Genomic DNA, 21,592 nt, shown 5'->3' with positions numbered 1-21,592 from the left:
CAACCGCCCTGCCTATTTCTGCCATGAAGCATTAATGCGTTTCGGTTTGAAGGGTGGGCCAGCCATTGTAACTATACTGAGACCTTAAAACTTATATCGCAAGGTAAGTGGCGGCATTTACGTTGTAGATGTCTATGGGCTCCGGTAATCGCTAAACACCAGGTGGGCCGTGAGTTCGTCCACCCAAATAGCAATAAAAAAAACATAGTTTTCCGTCACATCGACCATTATCGCTGGCTTGCGTGTGCTGTGTTATCTCTATTTCTGAACATAATGCTTCATTTCTACTTCTTCCAAGCAGAAGTTCAAGTTCAAAAACACATTTTGTCATTAATCCACATTGAAGTGAAGTGAGTTTTTGTATCTAATCTAATACAGGTAACCCTATTATAACACGGTGTTTTACAACACTATTTCACTATAACACGAAAAGAGAAATTCCTCAAAATCCTCTTATAACACGGTACAAATGTACAACGCGATAACGAGATTTTTGTTTAAAATCATAAAGAAAACTGTACTATGAGCACACAGTATATGGGAATAACCGAAAATTTACAGCTTATTTTTTATGTATAGTAAATAAATATCTAAACATATATAATGGCATAGTTGAGATGTTTCATTCAAAAAATTACTCTCCTTTTTGTACTGGCTTTTTTCATTTATCACGGTTCAATAATGCCGGCTGTACACGCTCGTCTCGTTGTCTCGTGTGCCTCTCGTCCGCTCTCGTCGCGTAGAGGCTCGACACGAGACCACACCATGTAAACACTCGTTGTATCAAATAAACTTCGGATGCAAGCATCCGCGATCGACCTAAAAGAAACTGACGCAGTTGGCAGACAACTAAACTAACGTGTGTACATGCGCGCTTTCGTTGTTATCGCGAGACTCTGAGACCCTTTGACTCGGGCGCAAAAAACCGACACGCTTGCGAGAGCGAACGAGAGCCATGAGACGAGATGAGGGTGCCATGTGCACATTCGTCCTCGGCCTATCTCGTGGTGTCTCGACGAGCGTGTACAGCCGACGTAACGCGGGACTTTGTAGGAACATATCTACCGTGTTATAAAAGGGCTACCTGTAATTACATCCCTTAACCTATTGTTTTGTCACGCAATGCTCATGCATACACGCAAATTAGTCGGCGGTGCTGGGTATATGGACTCCGGTAGTCTGCAAATAATCTGCTGTACATCCTGGTATTAGCATAGTACCTATGCGATATAAACTTTACATTTTAAACGCCGAATTTGTATTCTATGTTTATTAAATACTAGCGGCCCGCCCCGGCTTCGCTTGGGAAGTAGCGCACGCAATGTAAAGAATTTTAGGCAATTTTTTTACACATTGGGTTACATTATTGGAGTTTCAATAAGGATCCCTAATTTGTTTGAAAATATAATAAATATAGCCTATGTCACCCGGGGATAGCGTAGCTTTCCAAGTGAAAGAATTTTTTAAATCGGTTCAGTAGTTTCGGAGCGTATTCAATACAAACAAACAAACAAATTATTCCTCTTTATAATATTAGTATAGACAAACTGCAGGGTAAGTACCTGATAACTACTAAATCTGATGGCCCACTTGGTCTTTTGTTTCCTCCAATCTGAGCTGTTTATTTATTTTAAGAAAGGATAATACAATATAAGGTGAACAGTACATACTTGTGCGGGTAGAAATAAAACTTCATTTATGTGTTTAACAATAGAGTTTATTGGTTAGGTACACAACATCAGTGAAAAACAAACTATTGTATCAAAAGTCTAAATTCATTATTTTTTTTCTAAAGAGGTTTCTTTTTCATTCATTAGTAATTATTGTTAAAACTTTACGATAAATTTACTACTAAAACCTACAATTTACTAAAAAGTCTTAGATATAACACAATATCTCTGGAACGCTATACATCTATTATACTGTCGTGTTTTTTATCGGAAGCTTTTAGTTTTTGTTGCATTTGAGTTAACATATCTTGCATTCTTCGTATCTGTAAAAATAAAGTAGAATTTTTGAAAACAAACTATTTGCAATCGTGTTATAAATCAATATCATCAATCATCAATTTCAATTAAAATGAATTTCAAATAAGGTATGAAGGTTAAAGGTAAGGAGCACCATCTTGTTTATATAAAGGACAAGTTGACAAAGTATCCACTTTTAAACAGTTAGTGTGGACCAAGACTCACCAAAATAGTGCTAGTGTAGGAAGTGGAAATCAAATGAATCGAGCTGTTTTAAACAGACTGAAGTGTGCTGGATTGAAATAAAGTGTTATAATAGTATACAGCGCTGTTCTTCAAATCCTTCCACTTGCTTCTATGGCGCCACCTTAATTGGATCCTTTTCAGCGGACACTTTTTAATACTCTGAAAGGGTGCTCCTTACTTCTAACTTCCATACTATAAAGGTAGAGGTAAAGACTGTCTTATATGTGAGATAAGTTGAAAAAGTGTCCAGTGTGCTTAGTGCGAGTTTTCTAACGTTCTCGATAGCGTAAAAAATAGCCCAATTTTGTATGCAGTTGGAACAGCGCCCCTAGCGGCAAACGTAGGCAAACGATTCCATTCCATACAAATATGAGCTAACTTTTACGCTATCGAGAACGTTAAAAAACTCGCACTAAGCACACAGCTGTAAGCAGCAAATTAAAATTTAAAAACCTACAAAAATAGCCCAAGCGTAGCAAGTGATGCTATACGAATTTTGATGTCTTTGAAATGGCATCACTTGCACAGTGGCGCCACCCAATTAATCGTTTTTGACGGACACTTCTTCAAACACAGGTCGTGCTCCTTATCTCTACCCTTTCTCATTTCAGATGCTGTGCGCTTAGTTACTTGATTGAATTTATATTTTAAGGATGAATAGAAAATATTATAAAAAAATGTAGCATGAACTATTGGCGTAGAAAATATCAATTGATATAGGTACCTCTTCGTCTTTTTGGAGCAAGAGTCGATCAGTGTCGGTGATGATCACGTCGTTGTTGTTACCCATAGAGTCTCTCTTCAGTTTCCTGACAACATAATAGCATTTGTTGCATAGTAGCATTTGTTGATACCATATCATATTGTCGACAAAAGATAGATCAAACTCGCCATGTCGATAACCATCACAGATCACATCATTTTACTTGACATGCGTTTATGTTTCATAGAGGTGTTCCTATAACCGTCCATGAGGTATACCTATCTACGCAACTTATTTTTGCTATTGCTTTAAAACAACTGTCGTTGTAATTATAATTTTTAAACATGATATTTTTTTAAATTGCCTACATTAAAATAGCCATAAAAATATAGGGATAGTAACAGTCATAAATGAAGTTTATTAAAGAAGCCGCCAGCCACACCGTTCCCCGACCGGTCAATCTTTCCCAGTCTCGACGTCTGTATATTATGCTTGTGTAGTGGATTATTAGTGATGCTCAAAATATGTCTATATTCTAAGGGTTACAGCTTTTTTTTTCGTGAGCTTATTCGGTTCTGACTTTTTATCAAAATTTAGCTCTAGTTCAAAAAGTTACCCCGTCAAAATGAAACCAAACGCTCCTCGTTGGTCATCACTTAAGAACGAATGAAAATATCTTGTTATTTTTGGTCGCGCAATAGTCCAAATGAGGTTTTTATCGCAAAATAAGTAGATATTTATGTAATCTGGTTCTAAATTATTTTTAGTATTATAGGGGGCTTGTACTAAGTTCTAGTTAACTGATTTTTATGCATTTCGTTTTTCAAGAACGGGGCAACCTCTGCTATAGCTGCTAGTCTTACTGAATAATAATAATAATATAACAATATAACTCTTTATTTAAAACCACATGTACAGAGTAAGCATATAAAACAAATAATAGACGGTAACATAAATAGGCGGTCTTATCGCTGAAAGCGATCTCTTCCAGGCAATCTTGCAGGAAGAGGAATAAACAAGCTAGCATGTGAAAAATAAATACAATATAAGATAGACTTACATACGATTAAATACAAATAAATACTAAAAATATGCAAGTAAATACAAAATAAGTAGCAACTTATACAGTTATATCGTGGGAGCCATATTATTGTGCAAGGTAGTGCGATTTTAATCTGAATCACGGTATACTATCTAATTTGATCAAAATGTACAGACAAATTGAATGACAATGAATTTTTATTGCTACGTACCCCCGTTCACGCATAGCATGTTGTGAAATTTGAGAAATGCACTGAGCACGGAAATTCTCGTAGTGCACATCTTGAGTCACATCCTTCAGATCTTGCATGTGTGTGGAAATTAACATTGTTCTAAGTTTGGTGAAGTCTGAATGCCGCGGGTTTTCAACTGTTAAACAAACAATTTTAAATAGTAAATTGGGCCAATAGCACGTATAATTCATATACCTACTCCAAGCGCTACTGCTGGTATTAATTATCTATACAAATAAATGAAATTGGAGTGTCTGTTTGTAATAATAAAATAACCACTTTTTACCAAATGCGTAAGTATGTATAACAGTACATATACCAAAATATATATTTTTTAATTTTTGTTTGTCTGTCTGTTAGTCTGTCTGTGTGTTTGTTCCGACCGATTTGGCGAGACTTTCACTGATAGGTAGCTGATGATATAAGGAGTAACTTAGGCTACTTTTTTAGACTAGCTTCGCCCCGCGACGTCACCCGCGTTACGTCAATAACCGCGGGTAACATCGCGGGACTCAGCTATCAATAATAAAATTTAATGTTTCCGAAACGAAGCGCGGGCGGGTCGCTAGTTATTAATATAGTCTTCGATGTCATGCATCAATCTTCTATGTGTAGATATACCTACGCAATCAACGCTTGTGGTACGCTAAGGTAGTAAAATTCATACAAACGGTATTTGATTAGGTGTATCTAAGATCAAGGGCATAACACAAAAGATCCTTAAGAGTAGAAGTGTTGACTGGTTCAGTCGATTCGGTTCGACATTGTGGGTGAGTTTCGCCATAATGTCTATTTTTGCTGAGAAGCCATTATTAATTTCGATTTTAAGGGTAGTACAATTATTTTAGCAATGCAATTGAGGCTTCAATCAGCTTTGACAAAATATTCGTGCTGTTTGTAGGCCCTGGTAAACAATTAAAAGGAAACGCGGGTGATAGTGATAGCCGCACTGAAAATAAATAGTAATATGTATGTATTTGTTCAAATACCCTATTCAGACATTTCCCTAATAAAAGTATTTTAGCAAGACTGTGGTTAAGCTTGTCTGAATATTTTCGCTTTTATTTTGTTTGACTGATGGTGTGTATGTGCTAGATGTGTACCTACATAGGAGCATATAACGGCAGAAAAACCGGTCAGTTTTCATAATTTTAGTTTTATAATACAAAAAATATATATAAATACCATCAACAATCCCCCACGGATACTGTCTACCCCGTACTCTTTTGCCTCCCATCTCGAGGACTATATCAGAAGCGACTACAGCAAATGGGGCCGCTTCCTTTAACTCGCGGTCTTGTTGTTTGAAGTCTTCATCTTCGTCGCTGTCACATTCCGGGAATTGGTATACCTGTTAGAAATTAGATTAGATAGCTGTATTGTGTGAAAACGATCAAGCGGTATAGGTTAGGGAGTCAATAGTTTGTTGTTTCAGTAAAGGGGCACACTCGGATTTAATACAGAGCTTTATAGCTTTAGACTAACTTTTTTATGGTATCTGTACATAAAATCGAAGAAATATGCAAGTCACACGTGAAGGTGAAAGCAGAAAAACTTCTAACGCGCTGTTCAATTTTACAAATTCGTTTACAGTGAGATTAAAAAGATATTTTAGCTATAAAACAGCTGCAATAATTGTGGGATAACCACTAATCGCCGATAACTATTACATTTAAAATACCCACTGCTCATAGCTAGCTTGAAATTGTAACCAGCCACAACACTTTTTAGGGTATAATATAATTTAAACCATGATTCTCCGTACTTTGACATTTTTAAACACTCTTACGGAAATGCAAAAGGAAGATTCTGTTCCTTCATATCGTCTAATATATAAAATACATATTATTATACAACCTAGAAATTTTATAACTGGATAAACATTAACAAATGTCAATTGTCATAAAACTAACTTGTATCTGGTGTTCTTCAAGATCGTTCAGTATTCGTCCCTTGAGTCGCTTTATTTCGATCGCCGTAAGAGAGTCCGCTTTTGCGATTACCACCACGATGTTCACTTTGCGATGCAGACGCTTCATCATTTCCAGATCGACTTGTCGTAGGCTGCAGAATACGAATATTTAGAGTGTTATTATATCGGTATTTATGCATCCATTTATTACAATCTAATTCAAACTAATATCAACGTCTGGAGATGGGTGACGACATTCACCTTATGGTAACTCTGCGACCAGATTAGTCATAACTTGACCAGTTTAGTCATAAATTCCTATGCCCATACAAAACCAACGGCTTCTACTTGTCTACCTGATTCTATTCATCCCAAGCCATATCAATAATAATCCTTGAAGACATCACGGGATAGATATTTTAATTAGGACAGTGAAAAGTGTATTTCCGGCCGGTTTGTCGTTCTAGGTATCGCTGGTACGTAAACAACTGGCAAGGAGGACGCAACAACGGAAGGAATGGGTAAGTCTCAAATTTTCACTTCAAGTTACTTGTACACCACAAATTACAAGAAAATATCCTAAATGGAAAAAGACAATAAGCAATATTTTAAGCAACGACGACGATGGACGACGATTAGATTAACAAGAATAAAAAAATATATACAATTGGATCAAATAACGCTATTATTAATTAAACTTATTGACTGTTATTGAGAAACTTATAGTCTTATTGCCAGTGCCTTCGCCGTTTCAACGTTTGATTGAAATACAAAAAATAATATCTTCTCGAGTATGTATTGTGTTCTATACATACGGGCCAAATGTTTAAATTTGTTTTAGTTTCATCTCAAAGACATTGTTTGTAAACCTCGTTGATCGTAAGAGACAATAATACCAACAAGTGCATTGTTACAACATTAAATCAATAACAATTGTAGCGTCTCAGTGTTAAGAAATAAACAACATTTCAATAAAATTGTTTCATCCAGCTATCATTGATCACTTTATTACATTGCATTCATATTTGACATTAAATGCTCTTTTACTAAACATCGAGATACTAAATTAATAACTCTCAAAATGTAAATGTCGCTTTTTTTAGTTAGCTTTTTCTATAGTAAACAGTAATGTATTTTTTCCAATTTATTTCTAATGTAAATGGAATAAATAGGTAAATTAAGAGTGATTGGTTTACTTTTTTACTAGGCCTTTGTACAATTCTAAATTGGTAACGTATTATAATATACATATAATTTGCTTATGCAAATTATACTACTAGTAGATAAAACTCAATATGAATAGCAAAGTTGATTAATATGTAATTAATATATTATAATATATTTTGACAGGAAAAACACATTTAACAGGTTTAGACAATTAACACAAAATACAATTTTTAAAATTTATACACAATCTAAAATTTACAATTTAATTATATTTTTAAATTGACCGCGGCCCTGGCACAGCGGTACAAACTAATACAAAAATGTGGTCGGGTCAAAATATGAGTAGTAAAATTGATCCATTTCATAGTTCTCATGTTGAAATTGCAATGAAAATTAGAACTTGACGTTTTTTTATTTTATCAAACTACACTCGTGACCCAAAAACTCTTTTTAAGCGACTAATTGTGTATAGTACCCGTAGACGAAAATAAACACTTAATAAAACAGTCGAGGTCAACTGACTTTAATGACAATAGTCTATCCGGATGGTAATTTTGTACGAGTGGTGTTGGCCTAGAACAGTACCACGCTATCTGTTATTGTGGATATCGTAAAAGGGCAATTAAGAGGTTCACCGGACAACCTTTTACCTACTTCTCTTATACCTACCAGCGTACTGAGAACGCCAGCTGGTATTTACTAGAGGGATTTATTATAAACCTTTATGGAAAGGTACCATGGTCCTGCACATTTCTGCCCAGAAGTACTCATGCATTCCGCTTTTAATGATGAGAGATCCGCTATACAATACGATTGTAGTTTGATCGTATATCTTGTAGTTGTATCTTCCAATATTTTTATTTCGCGTAGACAAGTGAATAAGTCATAGCACCTCTGGTGCTAATTGGTTATCGGAGCTCTAGACATCGCAAAGGAAATGTCGCACCCGCATAGTAAAATAATTATGGGTGAAGTCACAATTATCTTGTATAACTGCTGCCCCTTTTCAAACCAAAACGCATGACTGGCAAAAAATAAGCTGGACAGTGGTATCTACAGGTGCGGACTTAGAATACCGGAGTATTAGGTAAATTATGTGTTGACTTATTTGATTGTCGACATGAATTAAGTACGTATTTCATGAAATAATTATATACCCGTCTGCTGGATTGGAACACCGGTATAATCGAATCGCTTGATACGAGTACAAGCACACCGAACGTCTTATGCTTTAGGCCACGACGACTATTACATTACTTACTCTACTTTACTCTATGGATAAGGTAGACACTGAATCAACGAATTGAACGATGAATTTGAGATTTTAATCTAATGCTTCAATACGGATAAACGGCATGCCTGTTGTCCACGGTCTACAGTAACCACACAACCGCGTATCGTAGCTAGGTTCGAAAAGAAAACGTGATGTTTAAATAAGTTTGTCAAATTATGTAAATTAAGCAACCAGATAGCGGAACATGTTGATGAGTGCAGTTCCGCTAGCAGTGTCTCAAATGAGATACTTTCCCAACAAAGAAAACTATGAATAGAATTAGTTTACGTAGCGATGCGTACCTATGCGCCCAAGGCGGAACGAAGTAAAGACAGCAATGAACTCGGTTGTCCTGCATATGTCGCCTGTTCAGACCACTTTCATCAGTAAAATATTGTCTGAATTGTTCGTCGATGTATGCTGAACAAACGCGCCACGAATCTTCACAGTTAATCGCGTCTCCAAAGCCAGGCGTGTCAACAATCGTCAGACGTAATTTGACGCCTCGTTCTTCTATTTCCATAGTTTTCTTTTCGATTGTCGTCGTTTTTTCTATTCTATCTACAGAACAAAAACATTATAAAAGTCGTCATAATATGAAAGAGCTTCTTGGTAACATAAGTAGTAAATTGTTGAATACCTTGAACATCTGGAATTTTTCGATTTTTGTAAAGATCTCCTAAAAATAAACTGTTTATCAATGTTGATTTTCCGAGGCCTGATTCTCCGACAACCATGAGAGTGAAGTCGAAACCTCTCTTCACTGATTTGCGGTGCACCTGTTCAGGCAATGTAGCAAATCCAATGTAGTCGCGTTCACCGCGATCACGTTCTAGTGAAACAACAAAAGCTGAGATTAAAATTTTATTGCTGTATATGATATATTCAATACAACATAAATAAATTAGCTTGAGTTTCCATAATGACGTACAGTGAAGAATTAGTTAGTACTTATGTAACTACCGCTTAACTAGCCTAAATACCTTCCTCGTTATTTAATTCTGCCCATCTGGTTCTGAGTACATTGATTTTGTAATTAATTAAACTATTTCTTGCTCGATGATAGAAAAGCGACCTTAGTCACTGATAACTCAGATTTAGTTTTATGTATTACAATTTCTTTACTCTTTTTTTGAACCAAAAAAAAATTTTTTTTATATTTTTCTGTTATTAATACTAAACAAACTTGTCAATAGTTATTAATAATAAAAAAACAGTGTACAAAAAAGAATATGGTACTCAACTGTTTCGTCTTTGTCTATTTAGATAGATTTTTGATATTAAATTTAAGCTTTGAAATGTATTAATACTTGATTAGTTTTACACTATGTACCTTATCAACGGGTAGGCACGAAGAAGTAAGTCCCGTTTGTGGTGTGATGCCGTATTCGTAAAACATACTGTTATTTACGATAGTTACCGTAATAGTAACAACAACGGATACAAGCGAAACTACATATCTTGACTAAAACGTAAGCATTTCCTGTATGTGAACTAACTATTAGCAACACTAGATACCGTTTACGAAATAGCGCTCCTAGCGTACAATAACTACGGTATCTTAGTTCGGAATAAAATTAAAAGAGTTTTAACAGTAATGACGAAATCATAATGTTTTGGTTCAATTTCATTGAGGACATCATGTGTATTATAGACGAGACAAAGGAAGCAGGGCATTGCAACGGAAGCGGCGGAGTGGAACGCGACAGGTTCCCTTGACGCTCCGTGCTCAGGGACATTGTCAGCGCGTGATTCTTCTAATGAGGACATAATGTAGCGAAAGCTATGAACGTTCTCATCACTACTCTACAGTAAATACATGCAATTATATATTCAGCTGGGACAGATTTTCTGTCATTCTGTGATGCAAAACACTATGCATCCCAGTTGAGTATAGGTGTTTGTTCAATGCAAATGAGCGGGCGATCTCCATGTCTTAAAGTGGTTTACGGCAAGTCCGCGTGAGCTCGACTTGAGCACCATGCCTGGATATAGTCAAGCAAGCTTTATATTATAAATAAACACATACTTTAATTCGAATTTTTTTTAGTTCCTCTGTTCATTATTACTTCTTCTTCTTCAAATTTTTATGACAAAGATTTTTTAAGTATAGTATTTTTCTACAGCAGTGGTGGTACGAACTAATAGACCACTTGCTATTAAGCAGTTACTGGCGCCCATAAATATCACAACGTGAATTTCTTCAAATACTTCAAGATTTCAGATCCACTATGTTGTATAACGGCTATCACACCCTTCAAACCGGAACACATTACTGCTTGGCGGCATAACTAGGCATAAATAACCTACACGTGCTGGCTTAGAGTACCCTATCGTTCAATAACTCGGCGAATTTATAAATTTTACGGGTAATTTTTATTAAGCCACGTTATTTCTTGAATATTAAAGTTATTCGTGAACAACTTAAATACGTCATAAATCTGCATTCGGGATTTGAATACCGTCACGGTCGCATTGCTCAATAAGAGTAGACCAGGCTGACTTCAAAACTTATTGTAGAGCTTTTGATGTCTTTGTCAAAAAGTATTTATATATAATAAAAACATTTAAATAAACAATCGATAAAGTTGAGCAATACGTGAGTGACTCGCTCGTAATGTATGTTATATTATTTTGTGTGTTGGTATGAGAAAAGAAGCGAAGTTTCAATCGAGTGCAAGTGAACATTTCCCACGCTGAATACAATGAGGATAATTAGACCTTGTAGATATTTTAATGTCTGTGTGAAAAATATTTTCTTTGCTGGATTTGCGATTACTCTGAACGGTATGTGATACGAAATATGTACTATAATTTGAAGCTATCAATAGTAAATAGATGTTAATACTTCTAAGCTATGTTATTGTACCTTACAAGTTCCGATTTTATTATTCGTATTTCATAGCTTAATCTTATAATAAATTACGAGAAGATTCGCCATTTTACTACTATTTAAAAATGACAAGACAATCTTATAATATATTTGCTAAAACTAAGCTATTACATATCATAATTATTATTTATGTTATATAAGCGAACCTAAAACATTAAGTAGAAACTTACGAATTTTTATGACAGTTGTGATTGGCGATTTTTTATTTCCATCATTTGTTTTCAGTTCGTCCTTATCCTTATCACTGAGATTAATGTCTAATATAGCGAAAGAATCACTGTTTTCCATTGTAAAGTTCGGTACTGATTAACTATTTTGCGTTTTAGTTTTTGGTGTCAAAAAATTTTAATGATACATATAACTGATTTTAGAAACCATTATAATTTTGTTTCCCGATAAGTATGATTTTTCGCGTTTGTGGGCGCAATTTATTTACTGGCTGTGCGTACGTTAGTGCAGCGTGCTTGTGTCGCCACATACTGACACTGAGCCCTGATAGAGGCGTTAAATTACGTCACTAATTTAAGCATATGAGTAGTTAAATTGGAAAATTTAAATAGGACGAGACGAAATGCAATTGTCGGGCTAGTTGACCTGATAGTTAATTAGTAAGTAAGTACTGTGTTAAATGGCCCTTTGAAAAAGTTTACATATTTCATATTTTCTTTGTAGGCTGCACAATTTATTTTTACTGAGTTTTCCCAGACTACTTTTTTAATTATTATCCGAATGTTTACTATTTTTACTATTATTATACTGGTATTTATTTATAATATACTTGCGATTAACCAGTGACATGGTTGTACGCTGTACTAGAGGTCACAGGGTACGGCCATGATCATTTATGAGGTATATGATCACCTTCGTAATTTTTAAGCAGGTATAGCATATAGGTATATAGGTATATTTAGATAATCATTAATGATATGAGTAGCCTTCGCAATTAAAACTACTTTAGAAACATCAATGTGAAAAATAAACTTACCCATAGTCATCTTGCCGGATTCTTTCAGTTATAATCTCAATTAAATTATTTCATATTGATATATTTTAGGTGAAAGGGAATTGAAAATTTCAATGTAATTTTTATTCCGTTCCTTCGTCTCGTACGGGCGTCGCTTCATACATTTATAATTTCTCGTAAGAATACGCTTTTATCGATCGATTAATTTGGCTTTAGATTTTTTTTCACTTATTTTAATATCAGGCCTTTTGAATATTTAATGATCCAATCTTGATCTAATCTTGCAATGTGGAATTTTAAATTTTCAACGTTTCTTCAACCTCTTTTGTCTTTAACATACATACAATTAAAATCGCAAAGAAAAAGTCGCGCGACATCTAACGTAAACTACGATGCTAATTCTAAAAATGTATAATTAATTAAAAAACAGTAGAAAAATTTAGGAAAAAATAAAATCACATTGTTTGTGCGCCGTCCTGTGCGTATTGTGTTACGTAATGTGAGGGCCCCGGGTCGAGCTCTCGCCCCTGGTCGAGTACCCTCCCTGCACCCCTGATTTTAGGCATGCGCGTGGGGTGCGCACTTTTGCTTTCGGCAAGAAAAATCTTAGGTTCGCGCAACAGAGTTCCACCAAGCCGAAACAGCTTTAGTGCACGCAAACAGCGGGGTCTCACTGCGATCGATAGTTGCTATCGCGCCGGTAGACGCGCTTGTGCAATAGCGTTGTAACCCTCATTGCCAATACTATGTACATCACACAAAACATTTTACTTTACACGGTGACCTAGATGCTGCAGCGCCCTAGTAATACTATCCAAGGTCGTAGATTTGATAACAAGAGACAATATCGTGGGCGTGGTGTTTCACATAACATGCCAATTTTGAACAAGAAATTTTATATCAAAAATTAATCCATGAGATTTTATGGGCAAAATTGGTTTTCATTTTTCTGAAGATATCACACCAAACTGATAATATTCTTCGGTAGACATTCCGTATTTTATTGTTTTGAATTTGTATAAAATAAAACAAGGCTTATTAAAATAATATTAAAGCGATTTAGGTTTTGGTCAAATTAATTTTATGAAATAACAGATATCGCTATATCACAGTCAGTGCGAGAATAGCAGGAATAACCCCTTTGGGTGTAACAGCGATTAGGTAGGGAAAAAAATCACCACTCCCCTCTGAAATCGTTTTACTGGTAAATTAGTGGAATCCGTGTTGAGATTAGCATGTAACAAACACTCGAGGTTTGCGATGGATTGATACTGAACTTGAAAGATGAGTCAGTGCTATGATTTATCGTTGTGCGACGATGGTACGATGCATGTACTGCAAGAATAGAAAGTACAGTGAGTCGAGTACGATTTTCACACTGACTTGCTGCCTCACGACTGCTGACTGACTGTTAATGGCTCGCGTTAATCTGCAGGAGATGCTGTAGACGACGTTGATGACGCGCTGATTACAGCGAAGGCCGTAGTTGTTCGTAGGTCATCAGTACGTGGGCGATGTTATTTTTCGTGCTTTCTGAGGCAAAGAGATATCATCTATAGAGCTGGTGACAATGCCTGTTTAACGGAAAGTTTGGTATGCAGGATTTCTTGAAATTTTCGCTAGTGCAAATCTGGTTTCAACCGAGCTTTATCTATTTGGTATTAACATGAACGCTTTTATATTAAATGAATCAAGTTGTAGAAGGAATGTCTTAGGTATTCCTATTTTGCCCATTTTTTTAATATTTTCGATGAGCATAATAATTGAGGGAACCTTGACTTAGCGATGGCAGCAACACTCCAATCGAAACCAAATCTTGTTTGTCTTGTAAATCTTTGGCCTCATGTGTATTACATTCGAATGTTCGAAGGGTGGGGTAGCCGTTGTAACTATACTTGAGACCTTAGAACTTATATCTCGAGGTGGGTGGCGCATTTACGTTGTAGATGTCTATGGGCTCCAGTAACCACTTAACATCAGGTGGGCTGTGAACTCGTCCATCCATATAAGCAATAAAAAATATATAAAAAAAACATAAAATTGCATACCTGACGTTTCAATAATAGTTAATTCCGATTGACCTTTCCAATGATAAAACAGAACCCCAAAATACATCGTTAGCTTATAATTCCCAAGAGCGTATCCGATAACGAGTGTCCCTACTCGATTTCTAATTTGAACCTTGAGGGCCCCCTAATTTGGATATCGGCTTTCTGAGTCAAAAGGTTATCTCATTATATTCTATAAACTGTAGTGAATAATGATTCACTGTAAGAAATTGAGTAAATTTGTATAATACCTACTGAGTTTCTCGTCGGATCGACTCAGTGAGTCGCGATTCCGATCCGGTGGTAGATTCTGCGAAGCACTGCTTTTTCTAAAGTTAGTGTTAGCAAATTCTCTCAGGTTGAGCCCGTGAGCTCACCTACCAGTCCGGGCGTAGCTGGAATTGCCTCTTAGGCTACCAGCGAATAGGTGGGAGAAAACACACACACGCACACATATACGCACACACACGCATGCACACGCACACGCACGCACACACACACACGCACGCACACACCCGCACGCACACGCACACACTATTACACACACACACACACACACACACACACACACACACACACACACACACACACACCAGAAACAGAACAATAGCAACATAAGACGCCTGCTCGAATCAAACGACTATACCAGGGTTTAAATCCTGTAGGCAAGTGCCCTATTGCTCTACTGCATGTGTTCACGAACGACTTCCAGTGCTTTTTTTTTTTATTGCTTAGCTGGATGGACGAGCACACAGCCCACCTGACTCTTGACGTTAAGTGGTTACTGGAACCCATAGACATCTACAACGTAAATGTGCCACCCACCTCAAGATATAAGTTCTAAGGTCTCAGTATAGTTACAACGGCTACCCCACCCTTCAAACCGAAACGCATTACTGCTTCACGGCGGAAATAGGCGGGGTGGTGGTACCTACCCGTGTGGACTCCCAAGAGGTCCTACCACCAGTAATTACGCAAATTATAATTTTGCGGATTTCATTGTTATTACACGATGTTATTCCTTCACCGTGGAAGTCAATCGTTAACATTTGTTGAGTACGTATTTCATTAGAAAAATTAAATCGAATTAATTAGAAAGAATAGAAATAAAATAGAACCGCAAAATGTAATTAATATATGTATAATGTACATCTTCGCAATTTTTGGCTTATTGTGAACCCACATCTGTATGTACCAACATCCTGTCTATTTCTTCCACGAATCATTCATGTTTTCCGCTTTAGTCTGGAATAACAAACATACCAAACAGTCATTAAAGCTATTTGTACGATTTAGTCTCGCGTTTTTTGGTGTCGTTAAGCGTCTTTCCAACGTTTTGACGACGACGACCGTGAATACTGGAAACTATTAAACTCGTTATAAATAATATAATGACAATGAAAAGGCGATATTAAAACAGTAAAACTAGTTTTAATTGTGCCTAGGATGCATGTAAGCCGAAAAAAATACTAGAGAAAACAGTTTTCAAGCCTAATGTCACATTGTGGGTGGTGAGCACATGTTGTAATGTCCCTGGACTCCGATAAGTAATGAATAATAAGTAACTAACGGCCGTTTTCAATAACCTATCTATCCCTAGTTTCGGTTACTAAAGATAGACGAATCTGTCTTTTTGTCCTTACTTACGTTCCAATAACCTATCGACGGACAGCAATTCCTATCGGATTTATCTATCCATCGTCGGGAGGACGGATAGCCTGCTAAAGATAGAACGCTCATACAAATCGTGCTTACTTCCGTTTCAATATGAGTTTTAAGTAACTCTCCGGTAGGCGGCGCTATCTCTAGTAAGGGCATTCGCTTATCTGTCAAAATCGGCCGGTTACATGTTTATCTTTCGAAAGTAAATCGCTATAATTTAATAATTGTTTCTCTTCATATTGGCATATTGTAGCAGTGATGATAGTGATATGGAATTATTTCAAATGATAATGGATTGTGATGCAGATAGTGATAGTGAGGCCGATATCATATGGTTAGGAAAATAAAGATCGTCTGAATTACATGGCGAAGATCAATAATTACGAATTTGACTATAGATTTCTGAGCAAAGGTGTTGTGAATGAATTGACTAATTTAATGAGACCATATTTGAGTGTAACGTCAAAAAGGTAAGATAAATTTTAACCATAAAAGTACTCGTTATTACAACTTATATTTTTATAGCAATAGCAAAATTATACCTAATTTTTGTTGTGTTACAAAATCACACTCGACAGGAATTCTATAATACTGCTGGATTCCCATGGTGCCCTAAATGATATTCATATACTAATACAATAACCTGGTAGGCTATTTACCATCATTCTTATTACACACTGATACCTCTATATTTTATATTTGTGTTACAGATTCAAATATAGGAGAGGAATTTAGAAATAGAAAAAGAGTATTTCGAATGTGTAATTTGTGTGCAATGCATCATTGATGTTTCAAAATGTTGTTGCTTGATGGCCTGGTCTACTCATGATACAACTAGAATTAACCATTCTGATTGAAAAGGTATTTCTTATTTATATTACCTTATTTATATTATTATTATTATATACTAGCTGACCCGGCAGACTTCGTAGTGCCTCAATCGATAAATAAAAGACCTAAACTTTTGTTTAAGATAAACTTAAAACAAACAAAAGGAATCCGTACGACAGGGGACACATCAAAGGAAAAACAAAATTGTTATTTTTATTTAATTCCGAATATTTTTATATTTATCTAACCTTTTAAACCTTCTCTGGACTTCAACAAATAATTCAAGACCAAAATTAGCCAAATCGGTCAAGCTGTATTCATGTTATGTCGTGACAACGGAAAACGGGTTTCATTTTTATATATATAGATTATTATTATATTTTTATTTATTTATATTATATATTTAGGTGTTTATATGAATTTAATATGACAATATTATAATAAATTATCTACATATCAAGAGAACATTGATAACAAGGTGGACTTGGAAATTGCTATTTGCTTGCCGATAGAGGCTATCCCCACAACCCTATCTTTTAACGTGATTAATTAACCCACATACTCAATCGGAACGATTTAAAATGAATCACATATTCAAACAAGGAATACTATAGAGAGGTAATCTTTTTTTTTAGTTAAGAGTTTGTTATACTGTATTGTAAAATAATGTAAGCGAATAATGTATAATTTTCAGATGCATTGGTGTTTGTAAAAGAAGACTCCCTGTATATTATTGAAAAGTAGATTAAAACTAGAAAATATGCAAGCTGTTATTATAGCTGCCATGCTGCATAATATCGTCAGAAGTATGAATTTAGAAGAATTAGAATCAGAAATTTCAGTCGCAGATACACTATAGGAAAATAATATAATTGTTCTTAACAATTTTTCAAAACTTACATCTGAAATACAACTATGTACTTGTAAATAATTGCTTCCAAAGATAATTTATCAAATAAACTCCAAAGATAATTTGACTATTTTTTATTTTCCAAAATGATAATTACATGGTAGTTAGTACATGCAAGATATTTAATTTAGAATTTGTACATATACTTAAAAAACTATCTAACATAAAATTATTATTGCCTACTTAATTTATGAAATTTAATATTCCTTTTAAGTAATTTTTAATTTTTTAAACTAGCATTATCTAAATCTAACTTAACTTTTCCTACAACAATCTCCTTTTATTTATTTTCCAAGTCAAGTCTCTTTTTTGCTATTAGATATTCTGCTAATGCATTGTCCCTATGCTAGCCTTGCATTTCTTTTCTTCCATCTTGTTTCCGCTTGGCTGTATAAGTGTTAAAAATATTATATGTGACCTACAACAATGTGCATGCTTTATCCAAAATTTCATCTGCAATCCTTACCACCTCCAGCCTGTAACAAAGAGCATAATTATTTCAAATACTACGGCAACCTGAAGAAAAAATCATGTTTATCAATGTGTTATTAGAGACAAACAATCAACTAATTATACTAACCTTACTAAGGTTGTTTCTTATGTTACCCTAGCGTTCTTTAAGTTTTCCCATTTTAGTCGAAGCTGCGATGGAGTTCGTCGGAAACGACGAATAGACGAATTAAAATCATTTACAAGGGTTTGCCAAGCCTGCTCCTTCAATTTATTGTTTGTGGCATTTGTTGCCTTATTATTGAAATGTTTTTTCGCCGCCATAAGTTCTGCTAGAATCATCGTCTCATCTTTTGTCATGGGTGCTGCCTTTCTTGACTGAAAAAGATATATTTTCTAAACTTGAACTCAAAGTTTTCAAAGTAAAATTATTATTATCAATGTAGTTCATAGATACTTACAGAATTCATTTTATTTCACTGTAGCTCTTTAATTATAAACACACTTAGAATTATAAACGAAAGTTTTAAAGCGTTTTGGAGGTGTCATCATCTAATATAGTAGGTAAACAATAGAAAAACAAACAAAAGAAACTGATCACTGCTTATTGGCCAACGGACTGTCAAAACGTTTCGTTTCATAATTTCGACTAGAATAAAAATAGCAATACGTCCAATTTAAAAAAATCTTCATATGTTTTTATTACTTTTTGTTATAAACAAATGTGTTTATGATAGTCTACGATATGCTGGTTAAATTATAGATATAATTTAGAATAAAATAAAATAAGTCTTGATCCTGATGTTGTTTCGTATTTGTAGTAGAACGAAACGTATCAAGAGGCTCGGATAAATCGGAGGGAAGAAGCTATCTACTGTTGGTTAAAGAGAGATAGCACTTATCCGTGATTGTGAAACGCAAACTAAGGATAGATACGCTCTTGCTGATATTCGGAGATAGCTATCTATCCGTAAACTCAGATACGTTATTGAAAACGGCCGTAAGTCGAACGACAGGGATCTGTTCATCTGTAGCGGTGAACAGATAATAGGTTCACCGCTACAGGCGGTAATAGTTAGCTATATGTGTAGATACTTACCCATTGCAATCTCCGAGGAAGGTAATAAAAATTAAAAGTTACATTTTTTACTAACTATATGTTTATCTCTATATTATATAAAAATGAATTGCTGTTCGTTAGTCTCGCTAAAACTCGAGAACGGCTGAACCGATTTGGCTAATTTTGGCCTTGATTTTTTTTTTAAAGTCCAGAGAAGGTTTAAAATGTAGATAAATTTGAAAATGCTCGGAATTAAATAAAAATAACAATTTTGTTTTTCCTTTCATGTGTCCCCCGTCGGTCTTTTATTTATGGATTGAGGCCCTACGAAGTCTGCCGGGTCAGCTAGTTTAAAATATAATATATGTATTTTTTTGTGAAGTACAACAATTTCGCCCAGAAAGCCGTTAAGCAATTAACACCACCATGACTTAACACCAGGTGGGCCTGGGTGAGGCCAGCTTAAAGTCGTCGTGGCCTAAAGGATAAGACGGCTGGTGCATTCGTATCCTAGCGATGCACTGGTGTTCGAATCCCGCAGGCAAGTACCATTTTTTCTAATGAAATACGTACTTAACAATTGTTCACGATTGATTTCCACGGTGAAGGAATAACATCGTATAATAAAAATCAAACCCACAAAATTATAATATGCGTAATTACTGGTGGTAGGACCTCTTTAGTCCACCCTGCCTATTTCTGCCGTGAAGCAGTAATGCATTTCGGTTTGAAGGGTGGGGCAGCCGTTATAAACTATACTGAGATCTTAGAACTTATATCTCAAGGTGTGTGGCGCATTTACGTTGTGGATGTCTATGGGCTCCGGTAACCACTTAACACCAGGTGGGCTGTGAGCTCGTCCACCCATTAAGCAATAAAAAAAAAACTTCCTGTAATACTTGTTGCCAATACAATCTTCCTTCATGCGTTGTGTTCCTCAGTGCTGAGGGTCGTGACCTTTACGGAGCACTTTTATTAGGACTTTGTTCCCCCACTCCTTCTGAAAATTTGAATATCTTTTTATGCAAAAGAAAAAACATAGTTTCAAATTTTTTTGGTAATTAGTTAACTTTTTTCTCATTTTAAAAATGGCATAATAATGTAAAGATACATAATTGTTTTTAAATTTTTTTACAAAATACGCTATTACCACTACTATTACAACACAACTATTACCACTAGGGGCGCTGTTCTTTGGCTCTCATGGCTCTACTCTCAAAGCGCCGTCACGCTTATACGCTTTGTAAATTTTGCGGCTTGTATGAAGAAAAGAAAACCTGCCCATGCTGTTTGACAATATGCGTCATGCTGTTAGTAATTGCAACTTATAATTTTACAGAGATTATCCTATATTTAGATCGTTCGATGGGACGAGAAACATTAAAAAAATCTTCATGGTAAAAATCGTTCGTGAAAATATTAGGTAGGTACGTACTTATATAAAAAGCACTTTTGGCATAGACACCTCCACCAGGTAAGCCTACAGCAATCCAATCCCGGTGTAAAACCACTTCCTTACTCGCTAGGCTTTCCTCCTCCTCCCTCCTTGCGTCGTATTCCTCATTGCTGAGGGAGGACCACCATTTTGTATCACCTTCGCACGCACGATCTTTCTCCATCCATTCTTGTCTCTGGAGGTGTGGTGGGCGTTGTGAAACGTGGAATCAAGAGCGGTGCGGATCTGGTCGGACCAACGTATTGGGCTGCGCCCCCGAGGTCTTTTCCCATCTACCTTACCAGTCACGATGAGCCTCTCGAGATTTCTACCATCCTTTCGTGCAATGTGACCGAAGTATTCAAGGACTCTGCGAAGACACTCGGATGACAGCCGCGACGAGATTTTGAGTTCTTGCAAAATTGATACGTTGGTCCGAAATGCTGTCCACGGAATACGCAGCATCTTTCTCCAGCACCACATCTCAAAGGCGTCAATGCGTCTGCGGTCTGCAGATATCAGTAACCAGGTCTCAGCGCCATACGACAAAAGTCCGCCATACGAAAAAAGCTAGGCTATCAGGACTTGGTAAATATTGAAAGTACCTAATTGTTTCATATGAAATCGGGCCGTTATTAATTCTTCGCTCGTTTTCAAAGATACTTTTACGTTTATACGCTTCTACGAAACTAAATTTACATTGTTTTTTATTTGTAGTAAAGCAGTAATAAAATTCCTGAAATTAATTATCCGCTCTCCTGACAAACCCGAAATAAAAAACCCGAATAGCGGGTAAA

At 35.8% G+C, this 21,592-nt stretch overlaps 1 protein-coding gene and 2 long non-coding RNA genes across 4 annotated transcripts; 1 reads left to right on the top strand and 2 right to left on the bottom strand.

The window, feature by feature from the left end:
• Nucleotides 1-1,695: 1,695 nt before the first annotated feature.
• Nucleotides 1,696-12,889, bottom strand: Septin4 (septin 4). Of its 2 annotated transcripts, none has more exons than XM_089729496.1 (8): nt 12,421-12,889; nt 9,183-9,374; nt 8,845-9,103; nt 6,104-6,254; nt 5,376-5,541; nt 4,170-4,326; nt 2,938-3,022; nt 1,696-1,993 (listed from the first exon to the last, which is right to left on the bottom strand). In XM_089729496.1, the coding sequence occupies exons 1-8, from the start codon at nt 12,428-12,430 to the stop codon at nt 1,907-1,909; spliced, it is 1,107 nt and encodes a 368-aa protein (XP_089585622.1). In that variant the 5' UTR covers nt 12,431-12,889; the 3' UTR covers nt 1,696-1,906. The 2 variants fall into 2 exon arrangements, with proteins under 2 accessions (XP_089585622.1, XP_089585621.1); XM_089729495.1 differs by lacking the exon at nt 12,421-12,889 and adding an exon at nt 11,606-11,923.
• A 204-nt stretch (nt 12,890-13,093) lies between these two features.
• On the top strand, nt 13,094-17,834 carry LOC149502548 (uncharacterized). Its single transcript, XR_016323477.1, has 3 exons — nt 13,094-16,579; nt 16,820-16,970; nt 17,635-17,834. It is a non-coding gene; the product is annotated as an uncharacterized LOC149502548 (long non-coding RNA).
• A 75-nt stretch (nt 17,835-17,909) lies between these two features.
• Nucleotides 17,910-19,296, bottom strand: LOC149502547 (uncharacterized). Its single transcript, XR_016323476.1, has 2 exons — nt 18,431-19,296; nt 17,910-18,326 (listed from the first exon to the last, which is right to left on the bottom strand). It is a non-coding gene; the product is annotated as an uncharacterized LOC149502547 (long non-coding RNA).
• Nucleotides 19,297-21,592: the final 2,296 nt, after the last annotated feature.

The sequence above is a fragment of the Bombyx mandarina genome, chromosome 08, assembly GCF_030267445.1.
Source record: "Bombyx mandarina strain Sakado chromosome 08, ASM3026744v2".
In the NCBI taxonomy this organism is placed as follows: Eukaryota; Metazoa; Arthropoda; class Insecta; order Lepidoptera; family Bombycidae; genus Bombyx; species Bombyx mandarina.
The sequence above is the reverse complement of the archived record's forward strand: the minus strand, read 5'-3'. Positions and strand labels throughout refer to the sequence as shown.

Bases quoted from the DNA above. Each gene is read 5' to 3' on its own strand.
- Septin4 (XM_089729495.1), bottom strand. From the start codon at position 11,723: ATGGAAAACAGTGATTCTTTCGCTATATTAGACATTAATCTCAGTGAT. The intron at 9,375-11,605 runs GTAAGTTTCTAC...TTGTTTCACTAG, and splicing joins CACAACTGTCATAAAAATTC to AACGTGATCGCGGTGAACGC. The intron at 3,023-4,169 runs GTACGTAGCAAT...TTATGTTGTCAG, and splicing joins CATGCTATGCGTGAACGGGG to GAAACTGAAGAGAGACTCTA.